Source organism: Penicillium atrosanguineum (assembly GCF_028827265.1).
Source record: "Penicillium atrosanguineum strain IBT 20685 chromosome Unknown utg000003l_segment0_segment0, whole genome shotgun sequence".
Classification (NCBI taxonomy): Eukaryota; Fungi; Ascomycota; class Eurotiomycetes; order Eurotiales; family Aspergillaceae; genus Penicillium; species Penicillium atrosanguineum.
This window is the reverse complement of record NW_026623135.1, coordinates 1,067,620-1,094,789: the sequence shown is the minus strand read 5'-3', so window position 1 is coordinate 1,094,789 and position 27,170 is coordinate 1,067,620. Positions and strand designations below refer to the sequence as shown.

At 50.8% G+C, this 27,170-nt stretch overlaps 12 protein-coding genes across 12 annotated transcripts; 7 read left to right on the top strand and 5 right to left on the bottom strand.

Moving 5' to 3' along the window:
* Window positions 1–814: 814 nt before the first annotated feature.
* N7443_003823 (SPX and EXS domain-containing protein) lies at window positions 815–4,172 on the top strand (the record flags this gene model as incomplete). Its single annotated transcript, XM_056883879.1, has 7 exons — window positions 815–828; window positions 893–947; window positions 1,001–2,509; window positions 2,566–2,709; window positions 2,760–2,933; window positions 2,982–3,071; window positions 3,123–4,172. The coding sequence occupies 7 exons, from the start codon at window positions 815–817 to the stop codon at window positions 4,170–4,172; spliced, it is 3,036 nt and encodes a 1,011-aa protein (XP_056742157.1).
* A 572-nt stretch (window positions 4,173–4,744) lies between these two features.
* On the top strand, window positions 4,745–5,701 carry N7443_003822 (Bax inhibitor-1 family protein; the record flags this gene model as incomplete). Its single annotated transcript, XM_056883878.1, has 3 exons — window positions 4,745–4,888; window positions 4,948–5,018; window positions 5,107–5,701. 3 exons carry the CDS (start codon window positions 4,745–4,747, stop codon window positions 5,699–5,701), a joined length of 810 nt encoding a protein of 269 aa, XP_056742156.1.
* Window positions 5,702–6,077: 376 nt separating this feature from the next.
* Window positions 6,078–6,563, bottom strand: N7443_003821 (Subtilisin-like serine protease; the record flags this gene model as incomplete). The annotated part of the gene is made up of 1 exon (XM_056883877.1): window positions 6,078–6,563. The coding sequence occupies one exon, from the start codon at window positions 6,561–6,563 to the stop codon at window positions 6,078–6,080; it is 486 nt and encodes a 161-aa protein (XP_056742155.1).
* Window positions 6,564–7,265: 702 nt separating this feature from the next.
* On the bottom strand, window positions 7,266–9,005 carry N7443_003820 (uncharacterized protein; the record flags this gene model as incomplete). Its single annotated transcript, XM_056883876.1, has 5 exons — window positions 7,266–8,057; window positions 8,112–8,340; window positions 8,398–8,752; window positions 8,808–8,890; window positions 8,950–9,005. The coding sequence occupies 5 exons, from the start codon at window positions 9,003–9,005 to the stop codon at window positions 7,266–7,268; spliced, it is 1,515 nt and encodes a 504-aa protein (XP_056742154.1).
* Window positions 9,006–9,274: 269 nt separating this feature from the next.
* On the bottom strand, window positions 9,275–10,340 carry N7443_003819 (uncharacterized protein; the record flags this gene model as incomplete). Its single annotated transcript, XM_056883875.1, has 3 exons — window positions 9,275–9,894; window positions 9,988–10,233; window positions 10,289–10,340. 3 exons carry the CDS (start codon window positions 10,338–10,340, stop codon window positions 9,275–9,277), a joined length of 918 nt encoding a protein of 305 aa, XP_056742153.1.
* Window positions 10,341–11,965: 1,625 nt separating this feature from the next.
* N7443_003818 (DUF1479 domain-containing protein) lies at window positions 11,966–13,461 on the top strand (the record flags this gene model as incomplete). Its single annotated transcript, XM_056883874.1, has 2 exons — window positions 11,966–12,232; window positions 12,295–13,461. The coding sequence occupies 2 exons, from the start codon at window positions 11,966–11,968 to the stop codon at window positions 13,459–13,461; spliced, it is 1,434 nt and encodes a 477-aa protein (XP_056742152.1).
* A 1,312-nt stretch (window positions 13,462–14,773) lies between these two features.
* Window positions 14,774–16,635, top strand: N7443_003817 (uncharacterized protein; the record flags this gene model as incomplete). Its single annotated transcript, XM_056883873.1, has 3 exons — window positions 14,774–14,860; window positions 14,912–15,076; window positions 15,151–16,635. 3 exons carry the CDS (start codon window positions 14,774–14,776, stop codon window positions 16,633–16,635), a joined length of 1,737 nt encoding a protein of 578 aa, XP_056742151.1.
* Window positions 16,636–16,986: 351 nt separating this feature from the next.
* N7443_003816 (YjgH family protein) lies at window positions 16,987–17,415 on the top strand (the record flags this gene model as incomplete). The annotated part of the gene is made up of 1 exon (XM_056883872.1): window positions 16,987–17,415. The coding sequence occupies one exon, from the start codon at window positions 16,987–16,989 to the stop codon at window positions 17,413–17,415; it is 429 nt and encodes a 142-aa protein (XP_056742150.1).
* Window positions 17,416–17,732: 317 nt separating this feature from the next.
* Window positions 17,733–20,677, top strand: N7443_003815 (uncharacterized protein; the record flags this gene model as incomplete). The annotated part of the gene is made up of 3 exons (XM_056883871.1): window positions 17,733–18,280; window positions 18,331–20,581; window positions 20,639–20,677. 3 exons carry the CDS (start codon window positions 17,733–17,735, stop codon window positions 20,675–20,677), a joined length of 2,838 nt encoding a protein of 945 aa, XP_056742149.1.
* Window positions 20,678–20,981: 304 nt separating this feature from the next.
* Window positions 20,982–22,745, top strand: N7443_003814 (Short-chain dehydrogenase/reductase SDR; the record flags this gene model as incomplete). The annotated part of the gene is made up of 2 exons (XM_056883870.1): window positions 20,982–22,265; window positions 22,320–22,745. 2 exons carry the CDS (start codon window positions 20,982–20,984, stop codon window positions 22,743–22,745), a joined length of 1,710 nt encoding a protein of 569 aa, XP_056742148.1.
* Window positions 22,746–23,273: 528 nt separating this feature from the next.
* Window positions 23,274–24,317, bottom strand: N7443_003813 (sterol desaturase family protein; the record flags this gene model as incomplete). The annotated part of the gene is made up of 1 exon (XM_056883869.1): window positions 23,274–24,317. The coding sequence occupies one exon, from the start codon at window positions 24,315–24,317 to the stop codon at window positions 23,274–23,276; it is 1,044 nt and encodes a 347-aa protein (XP_056742147.1).
* Window positions 24,318–25,688: 1,371 nt separating this feature from the next.
* Window positions 25,689–27,159, bottom strand: N7443_003812 (uncharacterized protein; the record flags this gene model as incomplete). The annotated part of the gene is made up of 4 exons (XM_056883868.1): window positions 25,689–26,183; window positions 26,232–26,606; window positions 26,666–26,807; window positions 26,885–27,159. The coding sequence occupies 4 exons, from the start codon at window positions 27,157–27,159 to the stop codon at window positions 25,689–25,691; spliced, it is 1,287 nt and encodes a 428-aa protein (XP_056742146.1).
* Between the last annotated feature and the right edge of the window lie 11 nt (window positions 27,160–27,170).

Here is a 27,170-nt window from a genome sequence, read left to right as displayed (position 1 = left end):
CGAATACATAAGCCGCGTACATAGGGTTACAGAGACAGATATCTCCTAGCCAGTCACTATGGAGAAAACACGCCGAACGCATTCCGGAACGATTTACATTCCAACCCAAATGTAGATCCTGGGCTCCGATCAAGACTCCAATCATGAGGGCTACATTTCCCCGATGACGCAGCATAAACTGTAGTGAGATGACGAGGGGCAAGAGCATGTGGTGAATACTATGCGTGATGCAGGTGCCTGTCGAGCATCAAAGATACCAATGATCATTGATCGGATATCGGATACCAGTCCAGTTTGGAGGTTCGGAATCCCGCTTTGTGGAGCCGTCCACAAACAGCTTAGCTCAGGCCGACCTATTGACCAATCATGGACGATGCTGACCTAAATGGTTATTTCTGCCTGAAATCCAGGGCATCAAAGTGGGCAATGAGCTCATCGTGGGTGGAGCACGTGCCCGTGTAGGGCTCTTTGATTGTCGCGATTCGTACCCAAGGTCGTTGCTACTCGATTTGATTATGGCGCACGCCCAGATATTCGGGGTATTCGATACACTACCTTATCCCTGTCGGTACCTTGCGCAGTCGATCTTCTGTGGATACCCGGGAATTTTTTTCTATTTCCCTGAATACTTCCTTATCACGAAGAGCCCCAGGTCGCCTAGCTTGCTTTTTCGCCTTATCGGTCGTGCACGCCGGGGAAAATTTGGGCAGATACCTCGATCCCGACTTCATCATTCGCCTACAACCTCTGTCAATTCCCATCCAGTTTTTCTTTCCGCCACCAGTAGGCATGCGATGACGGAGGCTCGCTCAGGATGAAGTTTGCCAAGTGAGTTCGATCCTGTGATATCCCATTATGCGGCATTCCAGTGGCTGACATTAGTCTCGCACAGAGAGCTGGAGCAGGAGTTGGTTCCTGAATGGCGAGCGAAGTATCTCGACTACAAGGTATGACCACTCTGTCCGCCGACTGGAGTCATTACTAACCTATCATGCTATAGGGCGGCAAGAAGAAGATCAAGGCAATCAGTCGTGCCCTCAAGCAGGCACACCGGAGCCCTCGAACACCGTCCTTTCGTCAAAGTACTACGTTCTCCCATGGTGCGACATTAACACCATCAAACACCGACAAGCAGCTCGACGCTGGAGAGCTCATCGATGCGACGACCCTTCAGGGAACTGGCGCCAATTCGTCCTCGAAGACCCGCAACATACCCTCCCCAAGAACAGAGCGCCAGCCGCTTCGAACACCAGGATCACGATTCTCAGAAACCGCTGGTAGCTATGGCAGTATACTGGCAACACCGCCACAGCAGCACGGTCACGCCTCGGATGCTGCTTCCTTCGAGCTTCCTGACCCTGCACTGGATCCAGATGAGGAGTACATGCCACCACAGGATCAGCAAGCTCGCCAGGGAGTCAGAACGCCGTCCCCTGTGGCGACTCGAAATGCTGCATTTCGTGATCTACCAGCGCATGCCGTGGACGGCTCGCCCGAGCAGCCGCCTCTAGCACGTCAGCCAACTGCCCAAAGCCCACAACAAGGCAAACCTTTGACCAAGTCAACTTCGATGAATCGTACATCGCAGCTCATGCGGCGTGTCTTCTCTCAATCAGAGGTGAACACACTTGGTAAAGGATCACCGGCTGACACGAGATCAGAAGTCAAAAAGCAGGAAGACGTATTCATGGCGTACCTGGATGAGGAGCTAAAGAAGATCGATGATTTTTACCAAATGAAGGAGCGGGAGGCCGCTGCAAGATTGCAAGTTCTTCGCCAACAGCTGCACATCATGCGGGATCAGCGCATCCAGGAAGTATATGAAGCCAAACGGGCGAACAAACGACGCAACGTGGACTCTCAAAACGGACAAAGTGGACTAAGGGCATTGAACAGCTCCCGGCTGAAGGATACTTTGACGGGTAAGGTTCATTTCGGCAAGAATTCACAGGCACTGGCCCAGATGGCCACACCAAGGATGCCAGCTCGCGACCGGGAATTTATTTCAAATCGACGAGATTTCATGCGGCGGCAGGAACCGCCGAATAATGATGTCTCCTATCGATCTGCCAAGCGCAAGCTCAAGCATGCTTTGCAGGAGTTCTATCGTGGAATCGAGTTGCTGAAAGGCTATGCCTATCTCAACCGAACCGCCTTCCGCAAGATCAACAAGAAGTATGATAAAGCTGTTAACGCCCAGCCACCGCTGCGATATATGACCGAAAAGGTCAACAATGCCTCGTTTGTGCAAAGTGATGTGCTGGAGACATTGATGTCGGCGGTGGAAGATTTGTACGCTCGATATTTCGAGCGTGGTAACCGCAAGATTGCTGCCTCCAAGCTTCGTCACACAATGAAGAAGTCGGGCGATTATTCTCCCAGTACATTCCGCTCAGGTCTTCTGCTTACGGCCGGTACCCTGTTTGCTATTCAGGCTCTGGTCTATGCTTCACGGCACTTACGAGATGATGATGTTCAAGTACAGGTGTGGACTAGTTATCTACTTCAGGTTTGTGCTCCCTTACTTCCCCACCCACGTGTGACATTCATGTCTGATTTTCATAGATTTATGGCGGGTATTTCCTAATCGCGTTCCATGTCTTACTTTTTTCCTTGGACTGTATGGTCTGGACCAAGTCGAAGATTAACTATGCATTTGTTTTCGAATACGACACCAGGCACACCTTAGAGTGGCGCCAATTGCTCGAGGTATGTGTTGGGCTGAGCACAGACCGCGATACATGCTTACAGTTATCCAGATTCCATCTTGTTTCATCTTTCTTATGGGTCTTTTCATGTGGCTTAACTTTTCGTGGATTAATGCCATGTACATATACTGGCCTGTTGTGCTGATTGGCTTGACGCTCATCATCATCTTCCTGCCTGTCCGTGTTCTGTACCATCGCAGCCGCAAGTGGTGGGCCTTCTCTAACGTGAGTTTTGACCATCATCGTTGTCTCAACCATTGCTGACGGAAATAGTGGCGACTACTGCTTGCTGGAATATACCCTGTTGAATTCCGTGATTTCTTCCTGGGCGACATGTACTGCTCTCAAGTATATGCCATGGGGGTAAGTAGAACGGGACGCCCTTGCTTTGAGCTCCGCTAACCTATTGTCTAGAACATCGAGTTGTTCTTTTGTCTATACGCTTCCCACTGGTCCAATCCAGTGAAGTGTAACTCTTCTCACTCCCGACTCTTGGGATTCTTCACCACTCTGCCGGCGATATGGCGAGCCTTCCAATGCATTCGTCGTTACGCGGATACTAGGAATGCCTTCCCTCATCTTCTGAATTTGGGAAAGTATGTCTTCAGTATCCTCTACTACGCAACCTTGAGCATGTACCGCATTGATCGACACACTCGTTTCCAGGCAGCGTTCATCACCTTTGGTCTTCTAAATGCTGTCTACGTATCTGTCTGGGATCTGATCATGGATTGGAGTTTGGGCAACCCATATGCCAAACACAAACTCCTTCGTGAAGTGCTCGCCTTTCGTCGCGTATGGGTTTACTATGTTGCAATGGCCTTGGACGTCATCATCCGATTCAACTGGATTTTCTACGCGATTTTCGTTCACGACCTCCAGCACTCGGCTGCTCTCAGCTTCGTCATTTCCCTGTCCGAGGTTTTCCGTCGTGGAATGTGGTCTATCTTCCGTGTCGAGAATGAACATTGCACAAACGTGCTTTTGTTCCGAGCCTCGAGAGACGTGCCCCTTCCATACGACGTGCCTGTGCCTGTGCCTGCCGTCCAGATCCCAGGCCTTGATGGCGCACAGCCGGGTGATATGCAGCTGCAAGAACAGCCTGCTCCAACAACACCCTTTATGGCACCGGGAGATGTTGAGACCGGAACACCATCCATTTCGACCCTGCGCGCTCGGAACCGCCATCCCAGTTTCGCGAAAGCGGTCGGCAATGCCATGTCTACGGCACACGCACAGGACTTCCAGAGAAGACGCCTCGCAACTGAAATGTCCAGCGCGACCGTGAGTCAGGATATAGTCCATGCCGTTGGTGACTCAAGTGATGATGATGATGATGATGATGATGATGATGAAGGTGTGATGGACACCGATGAAGACTCGGGGTCGACTGTTGAGAACTCGTATGAGGACACCCAGCAAACCTCTCGCCCTCGCTCGCACATCGACCGAATCGTCGAATAGACGAGAACATCAACTTTTTGGAACTTATAATTATGATTTCGGACTAGCTAAAGTCATCTTATGATGAAATGCACATATATAATCCTGCCTACCGTGTCGTCTTCATGCATTTAGTAGATGGCTCTCCTTTCACCAGGATGAGTAAGTAAATCACAACTCTACCCAATCTCTTAAGATGAAGTGCGTCCATGCATGCTATGGAGATAAGCAAGAATGAAGTTTGTGAACAAGTCGAGGTCAGTCTAACGGGTGATTCCTTGGCTTTTTTTCTTCTCATTTCTTCTTTTTTCTCCCTTCTCAAGATCACTTGTTCGTTTAATCGGCTTGTCGATTCCTTACCATCCCATACAGCAAATTTAAAAAGAGTCTCGATCGTTTCATTACTTCAAATTCTCTGTCAAAGTAATTCTCATCTGATCTCTTATCGCGTAGTTGAGATATGGATGCACGTGATCTAACGTCACATGGCTGCGCCCCTCAAGTCATCAACGTCTCGCCTCTTAGTTTTCTCTCACATCCATCGCCGCTGTCATCGAAACTTTGATCGATAGCGAAAACTTCCTTACTTCAACATGGCTGCCAACGCTCGTTACGAGCCTGCCCCGCAGCGGGATTCCTTCGAGGATCAGCAGTTCACCCAGGCTCCGCCTTCATATCAGGCTACAGCTGACCCAGCTCCGCGCACCGAGGATGACAACCTGCCCGATGATTTCAAGGTACGTATTATACCCAAATGCTCACTGCAAGCTACAGAGACGCTGACTGTCGCTTTTAGTTCGGCGGCTGCGTGTCGGAAGGCACCATCGACATCCGGATGCAGTTCGTGCGCAAGGTCTACTCTATCCTGTTAGTCTAACAATCTATCTCCCTCCGAATCTCACGTGGAAAATGTATTTCAAGGCAGAGCATACAGCTAACACAAGAACCACTCCAGGACCGTCCAACTTCTCGTCACAACCGGCCTCTGCTCCATTTCCTTCTTCAGCGATTCCTACCGCGAATTTATCAGAGGCAGTCCATGGCTGGTAATCCTCTCCATATTCGGTGCCCTCGGCTTCATGCTAGCTACCTGGTGGAAGGCAAAGTCATACCCCACAAATCTGATCTTCCTGACTGGCTTCACCCTACTTGAAGGCTACTCAATCAGCGTGGTGACATCTTTCTATGACGTGCGAGTTGTCGTGCAGGCCCTAGCCCTGACGTTGGGTATCTTCGTGGCCCTAACGCTCTTCGCATGCCAAACTAAGTACGACTTCACCGACTGGATGCCCTACCTCTTTGGCGCACTGTGGTTCATGGTCCTCTTCGGATTCGTAGCCATGTTCATTCCATTCGGCAGCACCGCCGAGCTTATTTATGGTGTCATGGGGACCCTGATATTCTCGGGGTATATCCTCGTGGACACGCAGATGGTTATGCGCCACTATCATCTTGACGATGAGATCCAGGCTTCCATCTCTCTGTACCTGGATGTTATCAACCTCTTCTTGTCTATTCTGCGCATCCTGAACAGCCAACAGAACAACTAAGTGGGTATTATACTCAGCTTTTGGTTGTGTGGTTGCTCGTCTGGTGATGGATAAGATTGGATAGGCAAGCCAGTTTGACGCATGTGCGTCTTTTTTGCTTCAACAACTGCTTTCATTTACTGTCTATATGCACTCCTGCTCGTGATTCAGTATCCTATCGAGATTTCGACCGTCTTTGCTGTTTTGATAGCAAGAATTTCAGATCATGACTTCAAATTAGTATTTTAAGCTGTAGTAGTAATGCAAGAACAGGCCCCATTTACCCGATCCTATTCCGAATACACTGCACGACTAGAGCGCCTTCAATTGGAAGTGCCGCCTCAAGCACTTGATCTACCAGCTAAAGCAAGGCATTCCAAATCGCGAGATCGACCAACTAAATAGAAGTACTTCGTGGCCGCAACCCCCGAGGGTTGCGATAACAAAGCATTGTAGTATGATCCGCTAGAAAAGGAGTCGTAGAATTCCACCCCTGATGCTCATGAAGCTCCGCCAGTTGAATCATGAGACGCTCATCCACAGGATGAAATCGCACTAGGGCCCAACCCTGCCTTTTCCTATATTGTCGAAGCACATAGACTGGAAGAACCTTCTTGCTTTCGTGTGCCGTTTCAAAGTCATAATCGTGATTGTTGATATCGATAACGATGAAGGTGCGCTCCTTCCATATGTCAATGGCGAGATAGAGAATTCGGCGATCGTTTTCCCAGTTCGGGAATATTTCTTTGACAATTTCGTTTGCGGAGACGCGATAGTCTTCTGAGTCTAAGGTTTTGGATTTCAGTTTGATGAGGATTCTTTTTGTGGTGTTGTCTTCCAAGATCTTGTCTCGTAGATAGGGGAGGTCTCCGATGCTGGCCATGGATGCTATATAGGCAGGGAGTTGTTTTTGTGTTGAAGGACAACAAATAATTGTGTGGAATAACACTCTCTAGGAAGGATCAATTGGGGAAAGGTATCCAGAGAAGGTAATGAATATGAGCTGCCCGGATCAAGGAGATTTGTACCATCCCTTCTTTGGTATGCCTGGTGCTGCCTGGTGGTACCTATACCAATGACGCTAATCCTAAACAGGCAAATAATCCCTAGGATGCCCAAGGACTCTAAGTGGTAATGAAATGATCATTGAATAGCAAGGGATGGAACTCGAGCTGTAAGCTCAGAGACAATGGAATACTGATGAGTGCTAGTGAGCTTATGGTAAAAGTGGAAATACTTTCGGACGCTAAACTGGCGTCAAGGCTACCGTTTCTATCATCAGGTGTAGTCATTGATGTAAAGTATGGCCAAGAGTTAATAAACTCACAAAGTAGACAAATGACAAGAAAGTGAAGTTTAGCACCACAAACGCCCAACATCAATCACAAACAAACAAAGGTCAAAAAAAAGCAAGAGCTATGCAAGTGAATGGTGAAAAAGAACCCCATATACAGAAAAGAGCTTCTAGAAATTGGTAAAATAACAGACAGAACCGCTTTTCCGGTATACCATCGAGCGTAAGAAAAGATAGACCCTGGAAACAAATTAAGGAAAAGCTCCAGGTACTTAGTAGCGGGCGCATTGATCAATGCGAAGTGACGAAGAAGGTGTTCGTGATCAGACAAACGACCATGACAACAAGGCCGTATATGGCCAGAGCCAAACTCAGACGGCGGAGCAGAGCCTTGTGCCAGTGACGAACTCCGCGGAGCAAGAGGCCACTCTCGGTCAACGAACGAGCAAGGGAACCTTCGCCTTCATCTTCGTCTTCGTCTTCTTCATCAGAGATATCTTCCATGGCCTCATCGTCTTCCTTCATCAAACCACGGTGGGCGGCAGAGTCAGGGGATGAGATCTTGTAGTAGAACAAGCCTGGTAAGATGAAACTTATGCTGGTACTGCCCGTACTACCCACGTACGCAAGCACTGCTTCGAGGGAAGACACGGTCATGGCTACCAAATAGCTCAGGATTAGAATGGTTGTGGTGATGATCGAGAAACGAAGGTCGCTCATAGTCTCCGGTGTGCGGTTGCCACGCGGGCCCAACAGCGGATGTCTGTGTGGGGAGTTGTCGGTGCCAGGGGCTTGGGCCGCAGGACGCCATTTCAACACAGCGTCGACAGAGGCTCGGCAAGGGTGGCATTGGAGAGGATAGGAGAAAATAACTAGCATAACAATCGCAGCTCGCCCGATCGTCGCATAGAGACCTGGAGGGTACATGCCGACGATGTTTCCGGCCACACGATCACCGAATGAGAGATATCCAGTGATGGCAACCAGAATGTAGGTGGAAGCTGCACTGCCGATGCTGGCAAAAACGACGCTTGTCGTCCGGAAGTGGCTGTTGTTCTTGATTTCGTTGAGGATGGAAAACATCTAGCGATGCATGTTAGTTGATGTTCAATAGAGACATAATCAAAAGGAACGTACGTTCTGATGGCATGTGAATGCAAAGACGATGACCGGAAGGCTGCCCAGGGTCGAAACCGGGCCAGCCCAGTGAATCACGCGAACTGGTCCACGATCCGCAATCGTATCTCCTTTGACAAAATGATATACAACCAAGACAACCAGGTAGGCCATGGATACGAGAGCCGCAATACTGGTGTACTTCAGCGAGTCTAGGCGGCGCAGGTACGAAAGAGGTATCACAATTAACCTGCAACACAAGGTAATTAGCCGCTAGACCACAGATATACCAGCTATACCAACTCACATAAAGGCAGTGACCCAGAAATGACGGTCGATGAGGAAGTCATAAACTGGCTGGCCTCCAACAAAGCCCTGAACCACCCCAGGCATGAGATCACCGATAATGATGAGGTAGCTCACGCCGACCCCAAAGCATTTAATCGCAATGGCGGCATCAAAGACCACGGCGGCGTTAGGGTATGTCAATTGCGATAGCGCGAAGAAGGAAGCGCTTCCTCGATCGAGGTATTGAGCGCATCGTGATTGTAGATAGAGGCCGAATCCCGCCGTGACCCCGGACCATAAGATCACACACGTTCCCAGAACGATCCCCATGTGCGAAACCGCGAGCGGCATCGCTAGAACTCCGGCGCCGATAACTGGTGTGAGACATCGCGTTAGAGGGTGTCCTTGGCGGGCAACATTCACACTCACTCGTATTGACCAGATTGATCACACTGCTTGTCCAGCTAGCCTCCCCAGAGACACCCGTAACATGTTTAGACCGTCCTGCTCGTCTGTAACACCAGGTCCTATTAGCACGTGGGCTGAATGGGGGAAAGGTCCGAAGACGAACCGTCGCAGTCCGGGTTGGGCCCTCGCAGGGCCTGCCCCTACAGCTGCCTCGTCCATGGTGTGAATATTAATGTAGGAGTCCCGAGTCTATGCAGTAAATTGAATCAAATGGCGAGCATAGCGACGACCAGCATAGCTGGGAGATGAATGATGGAGGAGAAGAAATGGAGCCGTGGCCTCTTATCAAAGCGCCCCGATAGGCCCCAGCACCTGACTTGCCCGCTCCGCACTTTTGACGTGCTTACCACCCTACATCACTATTTCACTTAACTACTACAAGGGTTTCACTATAACATGTTCTTCATTAATGATTCAGCGACACCTAATTACAGCTTGGACTGTCCCCATCCCTTTGTTGCCAACAAACCGAAACTCTCCTCCTCCACAGCTGCATGGTCGGTGGCAGTGTTACCGGGCCGGTCCCCTGGGCCTGGATCATCGAACTGGCCAACTGCCCGCACGGTCTTAGATACCTCCAGAATTGTGCCCCCGCTCACTGGGAATTGTGGACCCCGACCAGACCTGTCTCCAATAGTCTCACCCACCACGTCTTGCTGCACAAGTGCCAACATCACAGTAGCTACTTCTTCCGGCGTCACCCACTCGTCGACACTGTCGTCTACCATTTTCAACTTCTCCGGATGATCAGTCCAGAGCGGAGTCTTGATGACACCCGGAGCCACGGCTGTTACTCGAATGCCAAGTGTCTCAAGCTTGGCCAGTGACCGAACCAAGCCATTGATGGCGTGCTTCGTCGCGACGTAGATAGGCGCCGCGAATGTCGCGTTCTGTCCCGCAATGCTGGAAATGTGAACAATGTGTTTCGGACGACCGTTTTCCTTATGACGCAGGAAATGCGCAATGGCTAGTTGTGTCGTGCGAATGGGGTGTGTGACGTTGATGTCCACCAGCGCATACCGACCTCCATCGGGGGAATCTTTGCTGGCTGTGGATCTCGGCGGGCGCCAAAGTTACTCCAGTGCTATTTGTATGCACTGTCAGCATGTAATCCTCGTAACGAGTCCCACCGTGTAGACACCTACCGGTTCGTAGACTCCGGCACCCGGGCAAACGATGTCGATCTCGCCGAACTCTCCCTCTGCAACTTCAAACATTCGTTCCAGTTGCAGCCAGTCTCTGACATCGGTCTCTTGGAATACTACCCGGGCAGCACCAGTCGAGTGCTTGTCGACAAGCACCTTAGCCTCGGGGCGCAGGGCCAAGTCTGCGATCAAAACATTGCACCCATTATCCACTAACAGTTTCGCAAAGGCAAAGTTGATTCCTAGCTAAATGTGAGCATCTTGCTTAGGTCTTAACTATGGTACAAGGCAACATACCAGAGCCAGCTCCAGTGACGATAGCCGTCCGTCCGTTGACTGAGAGAGCCATATTGTGCGTAGACAAAGGTCGAATGGTTCGAGGAACCATACCGAGAATTCTACGATCTTTTATGTCTACGTGTGGAACTTCGGTGTCAATTGCAGCGCGTACCATATCCGTTTTAAAAAAGAGGGGGACCCCGCGTGGGGGAATTTAACCGGTCCTCAGCGTAGGAAAGTGGCCCGAGCCCGGCTGGATCACCGAGTTCATTGCCAGCACAATCCTAGGTCGGGACCCTTGGCCTAGAGTCATCTGACAGGTTCAAATTAGAAGAATTTCCATTCTTTTCTTTCCATTGAGTCAGTTCAGCGGTGTTCCGGTGGAGAATCAAAGTTCCTCGCCAAAATTACCATTTCCGTCGACTCTGTCGCTCTCCATGCGCGATGTATTTGATCTTACGTGAACCATGCTCTTCTAGCGAGCTTCTAGTGCTTTCTTTGATCTATTTTGACCCTAGGAGAAAATAAGAACTTGCCGCGTGAACCGAGTCGGTATATTATAGCCGAATTCTACCCTGAGTTGTGGATTAGCATAATCTCATCCTCCGCAGTTCTCCGTCGTGGCGGATAGATTTCCCAAATAGGCAGTGGATATCGCCCTCCAGCAAGATGCAGACCAAGTGGCCAACGATGTTTTCAGTAAAAGTCCCGACTGCAAAGCTTTTTCCCCTCTATGAACTCTACCTGACTGCATCCCAGTTTTGACACAAGCTGTATTCAATGTACCAATCGAGAGAGAAGCAGCTGCTGTGTGTATTTGCTCTGTTTATGTAAGTACACAGGGCAATGATATATGGACCGCTGACAGATAAGGCCTCTCGATCATCTCTCTTTGAGCTAAAATGAGAATTGAAAAAAAGTAGAGGCTCAGTATAAGTATGAAATGGGGGAAATTTCAACTAGAGATGAGAGTCCCGAGCAAGTACGGATAGTCCAGTCCACCTGGATCAAACCCGCAGGTAGCACGCCAGAAGTCGAAAGATGCCAGAAACCCAATTGAAGCTCCCACATTTAAAATCACTTCATGGTTGAGATTGTTGGAGGCTAGTGGAGCAGTTTGTCGTTCACGAGCCTCATCGATCTATCGTGATAATGAAGGGGAATCGTAGCTCCGCAAACCATTGTCCAGGATATGATGGATGACCTAAAACAAGATTCGTATGACTATTGCTGCTTTATGGGGCTCACGGACAGGCTTGGCTGTGGATAGGTGGTCTAGAAGGTGTCAAAGGTAGGTAGTTAAACATATTTGATACTGATGAGGGCACCTCGATTGAGTGTCTGGTGGAATTACCTGGCGATTGAATACATGCGGATGAGGTTGTTTCTCATAATTTCCCCAAGTTACCGGAATAATCTTTTCCTAGTATCTGCATCACAGTGCACAACAACAGATGCATACGTAGTATACTATAAATCTCCATGACGTACTTGGGCAGGCTCGCGAATCAGGCGTCAATGTCGGACCAAGTTGACCCAAAACGGAGATCTTACCGCCGTCGGGCGGCTGTCTTACCGAAAATAGTAGACTCCCGACAATCCAGAAGTTTACACCCCGCGATGGCCACTAGAGTATAAAAGTCGAGTCTATTCCCCCAAACGGTCTCCGGTCAATGAAAAGCCCAATCATCAATTATGTCGATGTCCAGGATTCTCTCAAAAAGAGCCGCTCGTGCGGCATCAACCTCCACTGCGGCGCAGACAACTAAAGCCGCCGGTGACATCTCTTCGGTTTTCCCCAGTTTGAGACCGGACTACAAGCCGGAGCCTCTTCCTTCGCGTTTTAGAGAGCTCAAGTTGAAGTTCTGGGAGAAGAATGAAAAAGCCTTGACAGAGAGCTGGAAACGGCTCCTGCCTAGCATGGAAGAGGAAGTGGAAACAATCAAGTCTAAAGGTAGTGATGTAGGTGATATCTGATCATTTCTGACGCTCATCTTGCCAGGGTAGTGACTGACATGAACTAGATTATTCCTTCGGTGGAATACGCCGATGTGGTGTCAGGGAAGATCTCCGAGGAAGACCTGAAAGAGATCCGCCACCGAGGCACAGTGGTAATTCGCAATGTCATCCCTCGGGACCGGGCCTTGGACTATAAGCAACGCATCCGTGATTATGTCGCTGCCAACAAAGGGCGTGTGACGGCATTCCCCGCAGACTCGCCCGCTGTTTATGAGCTGTATTGGACTCCGTCTCAAGCGGAAGCCCGCGCCCATCCCAACATGCTCGAGACCCAGCGTTTCCTGCAGCGTCTGTGGCACTCATCAGACCCCAAGTCGAGGATCTCCACTTCCAACCCGCTGACATACGCGGACCGTCTGCGCATTAGAGACCCTGGTGATTCCAAGTTCACTCTTGGCCCGCACGTTGATGGCGGCTCACTCGAGCGCTGGGAAGACCCCGAGTACTCCAGTGTCTACACCAAGATTTTGGAAGGCAACTGGGAGCAGTATGATCCGTGGGATGTCCGACACCGTCTGAATGCCAAGATGGACATGTATAATGGTGCAGGCGCTTGCTCCATGCTGCGCTTCTTTCAGGGCTGGCTTTCCATGTCCGACACTGCACCCGGCGAGGGTACACTCCATGTGTGCCCCATGCTCATCCATAGCACGGCGTACACCCTTCTACGACCTTTCTTCGATGCGAAGACCCTCAAGCCCAACCTGGACTCCACTTTCCCCGGGTCCGTTGGAGGTGCTTGCCAAGAATTCAACCCTGTCACCCACCCCCACATGGATCTGGAGACTACCATGGTCTCCGTGCCCAGGGTTGAGCCCGGTGACTTTGTCGCCTGGCACTGTGACTCTTTGCACTCAGTTGACAAGGAGCACCATGGCAAGGGCGACTCCAGTGTGTTGTACGTCCCTGCTACGCCGATGTGCGACATGAACGTCGATTATCTCCTGAAGCAGCGCCAGGCTGCTCTCTCCTACTCGCCTCCGTGGGATTTCCCTGGTGCTGGTGGCCCCGGCGAGAAGGGATTCAAGGGTCAAGTAGACTGGTCTTCATTGAACCCCGACGGACAGCGTGCTATGGGTCTCGGCAACAAGCCCTGGGAGATTACCGATGCCATGAGCGAGGGTGAGAAGGAGGCTGTGCGTTCGGCCAACAAGGCATGCTTTGGAGAGTAAGAGAATGCATTAGTGTTGTCATTTGGCAGGAGCTGGATCTATTTCAATATTGATGTACATATACAATCATTGCACAAAATAAGCATCATTTTATTCAATCAAGCCTTCTCAGATGTACACATGTAGGCACCCTACAATTTGGATAATCTACCTGCTTCTAGATCCTGCTGAATATCCATCCGGGTTCTCTCCGTATCCCTTGCCACTGCCTCCATATATACATGCTGAATACGCTTCGTAATTGGCCCGCGCTTTCCACATCCAATTTGCCGTCCATCAATTTCTCGCACATGGATCTGCGAAGGAAAAGTTCCAGTACAGAAGGCCTCATCAGCACCATGTGCCTCGGTGAGTGTAAAATCGAGCTCTCGAACAGGGATCCCATTGGCACGACAAACATCACTTGATTTCTGGCGCGTGATTCCCTGCATCTGATTATTCTTTGTTGGAGCCCATACCTCGCCGTCACGAACAATGAAGAAGTTGGTCGAGTTGCACGTCTGGACGAACCCATTTAGATCCAACATCAATAATTCATCGGCACTGGTGACATTCGCACCGATTCACGCTTGTACACCTGTTACCTTGGAGATGTGGTTCCACATCTCGTCTTTGACATTAGGGGGTCCTCAACGGGTGTGTGATGTGATTAGCTTTAATCCCTGCGACTTGACGCCTGGATCTGTAGTCTTGGTCCCTGGGATGATCACAATCAATGGAAGGCCGATGTTCACCGAAAGTTTTTGACAAGGTGTCGACTTTAAGCCTCAGCTTACAACTAGTCAAATATGGACATGTGGCTCATTTGACATCTCGTTTGCATCATGCGTCTTGTGAAGAATGTCCAAAAGTTGAGATCTAAATAGTCCAAGATTCATCATTGCCTTTGCAGATTGGAAAAGTCGGTTGATATGATCTTTCGCGAATTGGATCGACCACTTCTGGCGCGAACTCCTTCCTTTGTGTTAGATCAGCAATCACTTCCTCTTTACTAGATAATTACTTATCTATATGCCATCGCCTATTAGGAACTTCGAATCGAACATAAAATATTCGTTTACCAAGAGAACCCCGTGTAGTTCATGAGTACAGAACGATAGGTCTAGTTGGGGCTCTGTGTCGGACCCTTCGGACCCTTGTTTTATTTCGGTCTTGGCGGCCCAAATCCGAGTCAGATCTCATCTTTTTTTAGCCCCATTTCCCCTCGTATCCCTCTTTTTCTTCTCAAACATCACATCATTTGAAAAATCCCTCGTTCTTCTCCACAATGTTACAGCAGTGATGGCGCCACACACCCCGCCATCAATTCAGGATGATCATATTGGCTTGGGTCCTAGCATGGCTTAGCGCCAGTGCTATCGCCCATAGCCTTGATGACGAATTCATGTCCTTTGTTACCGTCAGGCAATCTCAAAAATGAGGCGAGAGCCATCTACTAACAATCATATAGCTCCCCGAGGTGTATGCGCCAAGATTTGAGATTCAATATCATGACCGCAACCGCGTGGGCCCGGGGTATTGGTTTGTTGCCCCGTATGGCAAGATGATCCCCAAAAACCCGATAACGGGTCGACGACCATTCCATGTCGGGCCTCATATTTACGACCAAAATGGAGTAGGTCGTTTCCCTCCGAATTGTTTATTGTTGCCTGAATTGGGAAATCTGAACTAAGACAGTATCACAAATAGACTCTAATCTGGACCGGCTCTCAGATGGTCGAAAATCTCAGAACTTATGATTTCAAGACCATTCGTGAGACCGACGGACAAATTCGGCTGTCCTTCATAGTAGCAAGAAATAGAACTGCTATTCGAGGACGCGCGATCGTGCTGAACCAGAACTATGAGGTCGAGTTTGAGACCAGTGGACCGGATGGAGTCGAAGAATTCGACTTTCACGAATTCAATGTACTTTCCGGGGGCAAATCGGCCTTAGCCTGTGTGCATTGGACGAAAGAAATGAGCTTGGCCGACTTTGGCCGCTCTGATGAAAAGTCGTCCTTCATTTCCGCTGGATTCTATGAGGTTGATATGTTCACCGGTGATATTTTGACTCAGTGGGATTCTTCAGCGCCAGGAAATATTGCGATTCATGAATCTGTTCAGCTTGGAAATGATTCATCGCCGCAAGAAGCCCCAGGCTACGACTATTTGCATATCAACTCGGTTGACAAGCAAGCCGACGGCCACTACCTAGTATCCATGCGTTTCACTAATACGATATATCTGATATCCGGTATTGATGGCAAAATTCTTTGGCGATTAGGCGGAAGTGAAACCGACTTTGATCAAGACTTCGTTTTCTCGAAACAGCACGACGCCAGATTTTTGGAGTCAAATGGAACCCACCATGTCATTTCTTTTCTGAACAATGCTTCTGATGACGAGAAGAATGAAGAACCCCTATCTTCAGCCTTGATTGTTGGACTGGAGACAAATGTTTCACCAAAGAGAGCAAGAGTCATCAGTCGTTACAATCGACCCGACAATCAGTTGACTCGGCTTCGAGGCAATATTCAACAACTTCCCAACGGCAATGTCTTTGTGGGCTGGAGTGACCATGGATATCATTCCGAATTCTCATCCGACGGAGAGGTTTTAATGGAGGCAAGGTTTCTCATGAACTACGAATTCGCAACTTATCGGGCATATAAGTCTGAGTTCATCGGCCGACCAAATACGCCGCCAGCTCTCATAGCTTCAGTCACTGAGTCTCTAGAACAAGGATTCCTCACCACGATCTATGCTAGCTGGAATGGTGCAACAGACATTGCATCGTGGGACTTTTACGCCCAGGGAGGAGAAGACTATGAACGCTTTCTTCTTGGCACTTCCGAGAAGACAGGATTCGAGACCAAATTTGAAGTCAAAGGTCATTTCGGCTGGATCTCTGCGGAGGCTATTGATCACAAGGGCCATGTTTTAGGGAGAAGTAAAGTGCATCACATTGCAACTCCTTCTCACTGGGAAGGAACAGAGGTCTCTGAGACTGCGACTCCTGAATCTTTGAAAAAGTCACTTGCCTTCCCAGTTCTCCTACCTGTCTTTGTTGCGTCAATTGCAATCTTGGTTGTAGTCTTTTGGTTTGCCACAAATCGGTTGAGGCCTTTCAAGCATTCTTATCAGCGTGTCCCCGCAGAAGTGGAAGATACCGAGCTACAAGAATTTCGATAGACCATGTGTGGCATACGTAGGAGCCAATCTATATATTCCAAAAATCTGTTCCAATTTTGTACTTGAATAAAGCTAGAAACGAGTTGCTACTATGATTTACAGAACGATGAGTCAACTTTGCTTTGACTCATTGCGGAAACTCCAGCCACAAAGCTATCTAGGTACATAGCGGGACCAACACGAGGATATAAAGCGGGAAACGACTTCGATGCACAAATTAAGTTGCATTTCCAAAAGCTCGGCGGCGATTTTATAACTCATTTGTTTCTGCATACCCGGCGTTCATCTAAGGTAGACCGACTGAGTTACCGGTGGCAAGAAGGAAAAACCGACTAAAGATTCCTTAGAGGCATGACTACCAAAAAGCAATTCTTCAGCACTTCTTCTCCTTGGGAAGCTCGAATCGGATACTATCGAGCAGTGCGTCGTGGCCACCTAATCTACGTGGCCGGATCGACTGCAGCAGACCCGAACTCTCCTCCGCAAGCCCCGCGAGTTCGATTCCCCGGAGATGCTCGCCAACAGACACGTGTGATTCTGGAGGAGATCATCCAGGCTATTCAAGCTGTTGGTGGTCAAGGTGCCGAGAGCATAGTGCGATGTAAGATGTTCGTGAGCAGGAAAGAGGACTGCAATGCTGTGGGGGAAGGATTCAGGGATGTGTTGGGCAAAGAGAATGGAGACCAAATTGGGGCAGCTGCGACAATGATTGTGGTCAGCAATGGATTTGTTGATGACGATATGCTTGTTGAGATTGAAGTAGATGCAATCGCAGAGTAAAAGATGTTTATAAGTCAAGACGGTCAAAAGACCGTTCAAGAAGGCGTTCAAATTGTCAAGTGGCCTCTAGATTATTGTCAAAATTATGTATATTTTTGTACGAGGTCACTCCAGCTTTATAGTACCTGGCAGCGCAGTTCAATGCAGGAAAAAACATGAGAATATTAAGAGAAATGTAAAAGTGTAGAAGTGTAGAAGGGAAGTGTCAAAGTGCGAGGGTCCGGGGAGATCTCCATCACCGCCCGCGGACCCGACGTCCTGAGATCCAAGAACCAAGCTAACAACACCTCTTCAGTCAATGCTCATCACATAGTACAATGCGGCTTCAAGCGGCGCTTTTTGTAGCTGCGTGCGTGTCGCCCGCAGCGGCCATCTACACCGACGAAGTCAATCACATTGACTTCCACCACGCGCTGCTCGGTGCCCCCTCCCCCGATTCGACCTTCTTCCTCAGGCCCTCTACCTCCTCCAATGCATCCCTCCTCTACACCATCTCCGAAAAGTCGATCCTCGGTGCTGTCAACCCCCGAGATGGCTCATTAGTCTGGCGACAGGACCTCTCACGGTCGGCCTCTGAGCTGACTGGCGGAGCTGGTATTCTGCGTGGCCTCGATGGGAACAACGCTGTTGTCGGCGCGGCCGGCGACTACATTTCGTCATGGAGTGCTCAGGATGGAAAGCTGGTCTGGGAAAACAAGCTCGCCGATGAATCAATCGCGGATCTTGAGCTCCTGGAGTTGGAGGATGCCAGTGCGACATCCAGCGTCCGCGATACGCTTGCGCTCGTCAGCAATGGCGGCGCCGGTGTTGTGAGGCGGCTGGACGGTGACTCTGGAAAGACCAAGTGGGAATACAAGGACGACAGGTAAGCTCTATGCTGGTAGTGGCTGCGGCAGTGCTAACTGATGGTTCCAGCGGCGATACCCCGTTCCAGGTGTCATCTTCCTCCACTAATGTCTTCTACATCTCCCTCCAGTCCTCAATTTTAAAAGGCTACAAGATCAAGGTCACCTCTCTGGATTCTTTGACTGGTCGTCAGACTAGCCATCATACCTTGAGCTCGGATGCCGATGTCACCGGCCCGGAATCCGTTCTGTTTGTGGGCGCCAACTCCGCATCGCCTTTGATTGTATGGACAGACAAGTCATTGAAGTCACTCAAGGTCAATGTCATTGGCTCTAAACAGGTCAACACGGTTGCCATCGACAACGTCTCGGGCCAGGAGATCGAGCAGATCACTGTGCACGCCGCTCATAAACTCAACGCTCTTCCCCATTTCTTGGTTCTCTACCGCACAAGTTCTGGATCGTGGGCCGAGGTCTACCATGTGGACTTGAAGGCTGCTAAGGTATCAAAGGCTTACCAGCTGCCCTTCGTGTCAGGACCTTCCGTGGTCGCAACCAGCAGCATCGATGCCAATGTGTACTTTACTCGCATTACTGATTCGGAGACTGTTGTGGTTTCTTCTGCATCCCATGGCGTTTTGGGACGTTGGGATCTCGAGTTGAAATCTTCTGAGCGTGCTTCAAATGCCGCTGCAGAGGTTGTTGCGAAGGGCTCTGCCGTCGCTGTACGTGCTGCTATCCTGCGCGACTCTGGCGATTGGCAGCTCATCCGAAACGGTCAAATCGAGTGGAATCGCCCCGAGGCTTTGATTGACGCCGTGGCAGCCGCTTGGGTGGATAACGATGTACAGGAAGACCTGGTCCACGAGCTGGAGGTTGAGGGCCACGAAACATTGCACGGAGCATATATCCATCGCGTGAAGCGCCATGTGCGGGACCTCGAACACCTTCCCGCCTGGCTCACGGAGCTTCCTAGCCGTATTCTTGGCAGCATTCTCGGCGACGAGGTGACAAATCTGGACAGCTTTGGAGTTGCAAAATCTGTGATCGTCGCTACTCAGAAGGGACGTGTCTATGCCTTGGATACTGGTAAGCATGGTGCGGTTACCTGGTCCATCCAGGCTGTTGAAACTTCCTCCTGGGATGTCAAGGCTATTGTGATCGAATCTGGCGAGGCGACCATCTACCCCAGTGATGGCAGCTCAATCACACTCGATGTCTCCACCGGTGCTATCACGTCGCGCTCTTCGCCGAAGGATGTTAAGTTCCAGTCGATTGCCACCATTGAGAACAAGGTTTTGGGTATCCAGGAGGATGGGACTCCCGCTTCCTCGTTTGACGAGAGCACTGGATACCTGGTGACTACCAGTGCAGACGGCCGCGTTCTCGGCTGGGCCAACAGTGACAACAAGATTCCCGTTTGGGAGTTTGTTCCTCCTGCGGGTCAAACGGTCCTTCAGGCTACGGCTCGTCCTGCCCATGACCCGGTTGCGTCGATCGGAAAGGTTCTCGGAGATCGTTCTGTTCTGTACAAGTACCTCAACCCCAACTTGGTTTTGGTCTCTGCGGTGGATACCAAGGGCCATACTGCCGGCTTCTATCTTCTGGATGCTGTTTCGGGCAAGGTCTTGCACGAAGCTATTCAAGTTGGCGTGGATGCCAACCAACCCATTTCGTCCACCATCTCCGAGAACTGGTTCGCTTACTCGTTCTACGGCGACGCCACCGACGAATCCTCCGCCAAGGGCTACCAGCTTGTGATTTCCGAACTCTACGAGTCTGATATTCCCAACGATCGTGGCCCTCTTGACGCCGCTGGAAACTACTCTAGCATCCACGGCGACAGCCTTCCGCTCCCCCACGTGGTCTCGCAGTCCTTCGTGATCCCCGAACCCATCTCCCACATGGCTGTCACCCAAACCCGTCAGGGAATCACCACTCAGCAGCTCCTTTGCACCCTCCCATTCTCCAACTCCATCGTCGGTATCCCTCGTCCGGTTCTGGACCCCCGTCGTCCCGTCGGCCGTGACGCCACGTCTTCCGAGGCCGAGGAAGGTCTGTTCCGCTACGCGCCGTTCCTCGACTTCGATGGCAAGTGGTACCTCACGCACGCCCGTGATGTCGCAGGTATCAAGACTGTTCTTTCTCAGCCCACACTTTTGGAGAGTACCAGTCTCATCTTCGCCTTTGGCGGCGATATCTTCGGCACTCGTGCCACTCCTAGCCAGGCATTCGACATTCTTGGCAAGAGCTTTTCCAAGTTGCAGCTTCTGTTGACCGTGGTGGCATTGGCCGTCGGAGTCTCATTCTTGGCGCCAATGGTAAGCTAGATTCCCATCCCATGTTGTCTGTTCTGCATTTACTAACTCTATTCCTAGGTTCGCAAGAAGCAAGTCAACATGTTGTGGAAGGCGTAAGCTTAGAGGGCGCTGCATATACCTTTGCTAGTTTTAAGACAAGAGTGTAATCTATAGTTGGCAATGATTTGAAGTCGATTCTCACCGCCGTAGCGATATTTATGGTAAGACTGAAGCTCCTTGTTAGTCTTGTACCCGAAGGACCGAAAAGTGGCTCAAGCTCTAGTTTGGAGGCGGTGCAGTAAGCACTTGAGCTCAAGTGAGGCTGTGCCGAAGCTTAGAATACCTTGGATCTGACAGCCCCTCTTTTCTTTAAGTCCGGGAGTTTGCCCCCTCTTCCAAACTCCCTATCAAGCAATTCAGAATGCCTCGCGGACGACAGGGCATCATTGGCAAACTGCTAAGTGCAGGCATCGGGGCTGGCTCGGAGGCGATCCACCGCGTACGGTCAGGATCCAGTCAATCCGGCGAAGCTTCTTCTTCTTCTGCTGTGACTAGAGAAGCCCCTGCAGCCGAAAATCTAGAAGATGAGTACGAGTATCTCGAAAACATCGACAAACTCGAAGCGGAGAAGCTCGTCAACTGCGGCGAAGCCGAACGGGTAGTCATAGATGGAAAGGAAGTACTGCGGGTGCGCAAGGTCAATCCTGATTCGGATAGTGACTCGGAAGATGAGCTCATCACCAACCAAGATGAAGCAGCTTGGGAGCTCGATGATATGGCCGAACGTGTGATGCCGCCTTCATACGAAGAGGCCATGGCGCCATCTACCGAATCTGATGTCAAGGATAAGGAGGATGAAATGATTCGCCGCATGGTTGGGATGGCCGGTCCCGTGCCTCAGCCTGTTGGACAGATACCATGTCCTGTTGTTCTTCCGCAGCGCCGGCCTCGACGGAAGGATCGTGGGTTTGTGAGAGCGTATGCTCCTGTCCTTGAAGATTGCGGTATTAGTCAAGATGTGTTCTTGCGGTTCTTGGCCGATTGGGAGAAATCCAGCAAGGTTCGTGACTTTCAATACATATCACCAGGCGGGCGAGTAGTCAAGTCTTCTAACACTATTCAGGCGGATCCTTGGATCGATGTGGTTTTCGTTGCTGCCGGTATTGTCGGCTTTGTTCCTGCAGTGGCTGCCCAGGTGGTCGGCACAGTTGTCCAGGTCGTGGCTGGCACTGCTCGTGAACTCCAGTCCCGTCATCGTGGGAACACATTCCTCGATAAAGTCAACCAGGAGCTATTTATGCCACGCGGTCTCTACGCCATGGTGATGTGCTTCAAAGACCAAATACCTGGCCAGCAAAGGGGTCTTCTGGCGAAACTTTCTAATCGTCTAGGAACGACTCTCTTTGAGAGCAAAAAGCTTGATCTCAATGAGACGATTGCCAAATATAGCAATCCAGATCCGAATATGTCAAGCATGAACAAGCAGTTGAAGAATATTCGCCTGACGAACGGCAAGACTTATGGTCAAGTCGAGCTTCCCGAGTCTGCAGAGCTTGTATTCCCTGATCTCGATCGCGTTGCTGCTCAAGAGCTCGGAATGAAGTCAAATGAGAAGAGACCTGAGAACTCAGGAGTCCGTGAGAAATTCAAGGACGCCGGTGTCTGGGTTCAAGATTACATGGACCGAAGAGCCCACGCTTTCTACGTAAGCTCAATCCCCCCTTTTTTTTCCCCTTATTCTCTTCTAACGTGTTTGCAGGAAAAAGAAAATCCAGGCTCATCTCTTGTCGTCCCCGCCAACCAAAGGGAGGCCATGCAATCTCGATACAGTGACCCTAATCACGCCGTCAACAACGGCTCTCTAATTTCACTAATCACTGGGGGGAAAATAAACCCAACACCCCGGCGCCAGGCCAAGCAGGCCCGGATGCAAGAAAGACGGGGTATGAAGCGTGAGAACCGAGATGCTAGACGTGTTGCTCGGGGTCGACTTCCCCGGGGTCCAAGATTGGACAAACGGAATAGGCCCCGGCGGCAGGGTATCATCAAGAAAGTCATGCAGCAGGATGTTCTGTATCTCCTGATTGTAAACTTGCCTAGTGAGAAGGAGGTTCAGGATTCGGTTACTCGCTTGGAGAGTCTTGTTGAACAACAGCAGACGGGGGCACCTGGTCCTTCTCACTAGAAATATGTGTTCATGTGGTGATCGTTAGTTTATCAAACAGCTTGTATGTCATCATATTCGCCCGGAATATAGTTACATAGCTCAAAGAAAAATCAGATTGGGAGAGTTGTTGGTTCATTGGATGCAAATCGAATCGTGTGTCCACGAGTACAGCCCCGATCAAGAAGATACTGTCGGATCGCAGCATATCCGTACACTATACCAGTTCTGGCGGACTACAACTGGCTATGTTCGTTTGGAAGATGTTCGATCTCCTCCACCGACCTTAAGTCGTCTTGACCAGGGTTGTATTGCGTGCGATCATCGAGCCCACGCTAAAATCCACAGTACGGGACAGTTCGATTATCGACGCACAGGACATACAGAACCGAAACATAATTTTCAGACTCGTTCAATCATGGGTATTTACATATAGCAAAGAAAAAAAAAGATCTAACATGGTATCAAAAGTCATATAAAGAGCGAATCCAAATCACACGCCCCATTTTATCTCCCAAATCTTCATATTTGTCGCACATCCAGCTCTGCTCAATAAAGAGGCATAGGCGACTGATTCGCATAATCCACATTATTATCCACCGACTCAATGCGATCACAGCAAGTGCCGAAAACCCGATCCCAAAGACGAGTCTGCTTGCCATAGTTATGGCTCTTCTTCCAGCCCTTCCGATGGTGCAGATCATGATCCTCGATAACGAGCTCCGCCTTGAACCAGCGCAGCACAAAGCTAAGTGTGGACGGCGGGGTGGCGTGCACACGCAGACCACTGTGTCCAGCCAGCTCTGCGAACACGACATACTGGTGGCAGATCCACCATTCGTAAAAGCCCATGGGCATACCCATGAAGCGCATCGTGAACCAGGTCATCAGCGGGATTCCTGCGATATCGAAGAACTCCTGCTCCGTGTCGGCGTATAGGGTCAGGAGCGGGTTCGGATGCTTGGTGAGGTGATGGGTGCGGTGGTATTTCCAGAGACCGTCGACGTCGTGCATCAGACGGTGGTACCAGTAGAACCAGAAGTCGAGGATGATTCCGTAGAGACCGATTTCAAGCGGGAGCCAGGCGAAACTCATTGATGCTGGGGCCTCGGATACGCGGTAGGCGAGTAGGACGGTGAACATGGGGCGGAAGGTTGAGGTTGACATTAGGGAGCGGACGACCTTGCTCACGCCAATGTCGGGGACGCCGTCGCGGGCGTGCTTGTCTCCGTCTAGGAAGCCGTGGGTGTGGCCTAGGCGTCGGAGGACATGAAGTTCGTGGATGGCGATTCCTTTAAAGGCCATGCTGTATAGGATGAAAGCGCCTAGGCGGCCGAGGTTGTGGCCGGTATATTGGACGTAGGCGTGGTGTAGCAGAAGAGGGATCACCGCGTGCGTGAGTACCCAGCGATGCATGGACCAGTCCGGCACATAGGGGACGGCGTCTTCTTTCAGGTGGGTGGGCACCTGCTGGTCGAGATGTTCGGGGTGGATGCCCAGTAGTTCATAGAACCAGTGGAAGAGGGTCCACTCGGAGCGCGCTTGCTGGCGCCAGGTGGACTTCATCGAGTCCTTCGGATTGCGGTCCGCCATGATGAAGAGTCAGAATTCTGGGCCAAGACACGTCCGGGGTCCTGGGGTCCAGATGGGTTTAAATGCTTAGGGTGCTGTCGATCACTTTGGCCCCAGTTCGGCACCGAGTCGCATGTGAACCCACAGCCTCCGCAAATTTGAGACCTCGGAGCCATTTGCCCTCTTTCGGACAGTCGACATGACGTCGATCGCATCTGATGCCCCAACAGTTTCGCAAACCGCTTCCACTAGCGCCCGCTCAGATGTCACTCGGTTGCCTGTGGCTGGTCCCTGGATGGTTCCTGGGCTGGATGAGACCTAGTCGGAGACACTCGGGCCTGACCTATGATACGATGATTGAACTTAGCCGCACATGCTACCCCGGACCATGGTCGAGAACGACGCCAACTAACAAGGATCTACGTGGCCGCATGGGAAGACAAAATATAAAGTACAAAGTACAAGTATGAGGATGCCGTATGCCTCGTGGAACAAATGTCCGGGTTCCCCCATGTGCCCCTGAATGGGTCATGTGACACCCCTCGCTGCATGGCTCCACGGCCCTGATCGGAGGTGGAGTCCAGGTCAAGTCCGCTCTACAAGGTGACTTGTCCTTTGTAGAGTTCACATCACTGACAGTACGGTTTGTGGACCAGGAGGGGAAACACCAAATGCCGAGTGGAATCCGCGGGGGAAGTGGATCTGCCCAATATTTGCGGTAGCGGCGGGTACACATACTGAGCCGGGCCCATGTGAGGAAAGCATGATCGATAATCAAAATGATACAATCGAGAGAGGACGCAGGGCACGAACGAGTCACCGCGATCATGATCGGAGAGATCATCGACTAGGATCGGAGAATTTGGCCAGACAACCGTAGACAAAGTCCGAAGTGAAACCCAGTGTTTTCATATGTATATACTCTATGGATCAAATCCCACCCAGGGAATAAACGAGCCCCCAAATCCACCAACCAGATGAGTGAAAAGCCCAAGATTCATGAGTCATGGCATCACTATATAGAAGACGAAGACGAAGACGAAGACGAAGAAGAAGAAGAAGAAAAAGAAAGAAACAGAACAAAGAATGAAGAAAAAGAAGAGAAGAGAAGACATCAAATGGCCGGAGCCGAACCCCCGAAAATGGGAATAACCAAACAAAACCAGTCCAAAACCCGAAAAAAAAAAAAAAACCAACTGTTGGGGCACACAAGGCCTCCATCTATGCACATGCACATGCAATGCCCGCCAAAAAAGGAATCAAACTAATTACGACACTCGACAAGAACGACCAGGCAGACGCATTCGTTTCTTATCAGATGCGATGATGCCTCGGCTGAGGCATCTGCACTCCCCCCTCCACGCCACGCCCGTTGCGGTATTCTATGCGCGTCTAGACGGCAGCGGTCGCGACCTGAGTCTCGACCTGGTTAACGTTCACCGCATCGATGCCCGTCTTCTCGTTCTGAGTGGAATGGGGAGGCACGGCGACGTCACCGGCAGCCTTCTCGGACTCAGCAGTAGTCTCGGTCTGGGGCACAGGGATGGTCTCCCGTCTATCCTTGCCGTTTTGGCTGCCCAGCACCTCGATGTGCTCGCCCTTGAACAGCATGGGACCCTTCATCAGTTCCTTCTTGCCCTCGGCTGAGGTCTGCTCGATGCCCTGGAGCTTCGCCTTGGCTGGCTCGTCCAGGTTGGGCATGTCGCCCCATTGCCACTCGAGTTCGCCACCGTATTGCGTGGGGATGCTGGAGGGCTCCATGAAGGAGGTCAGAGTCGGCTTCACCTCGGCGGCGGACAGGATAAAGATCTTCGAGGTGGTGCCTGGGTCAAACCAGCGCTTGATCCAGCTCCAGACGGTAGGGAAGAATCCTGGAGCTCCGATGATCTAAGGCGAGTTAGGATATGCTATCAAGGAATATACCGGGCCACATACGAAAATACGATCCAACGTCTCGGGGTAGTGAGCCGTCGCCAACACACTGGCATCCTGCATGTGGCTCTTAAGGTTCCAGAACTGCTTCAGTCCAACGCCGCTCACATCGACAATGTTGGTCGAGGTGACGATGGGCGTCTCTGGGTTAGGTCGCGACAGTGTCGAGCACAGCGGCATAACGAAGTTGAGAAGGTTCTCATACAAGGCGAACAAGTTCAGCAGACGAGCCGGGACGGAAGACGACTTGTGAGTCTCGGGAATACCGGTGGTCGCAGTAGTATTGAAAGCAGCCACAGCCTTGTTGTCGAGGTGGCGGATCTCGAAGACGTAGACGGGGATACCGCGGCGATCGCGACGGCCAGTCCACTGGGGATACTGTAGCAGAGAGTCAGGCTACAATTCTCCTTTCATCCAGCTCTAAGCGGAACACTTACCATGCGACGAGCAGCCTCGTACGAATCCACACCGATATTCGCATAGAGGTCTTCGATCTTGTTCTCCTTCCGCCATTCCTCTGTGTCCTTAAACTGACCCCAGGCACCCTCGACATCGAATCTGCGAGCTCTCAGGAAGCGTCTATATCAACGTTTCAATGTTAGCCCGGTCCCAAACCAGACCTATACAACATTTGAACACCGGGCCGAGTAACATACAGCATGGTCGCATCATCATGGCTAGGCGGCTTAGTCTCGCCATCCTGTTCCACACTAGGTGTATAGTACTCGCGCTCAGCGCAGACAGCCTTGAACTCGACGAGCTTCTCCTCCTGCTCCGGCGTAAGGTGGTGTAAATGTCCAGCGAGCCAGGCAGTACCCGCGGCCTGGTCGGCGGAAGCGGACGGATCATTCTGGGAGGCGGACGCGGTACGCGCAACCGAGGCGTCCGCTTCGGACGCCTGGCTGTGGTGGGATTTTGTACGCCAGAGCATTTTTTTTTCTG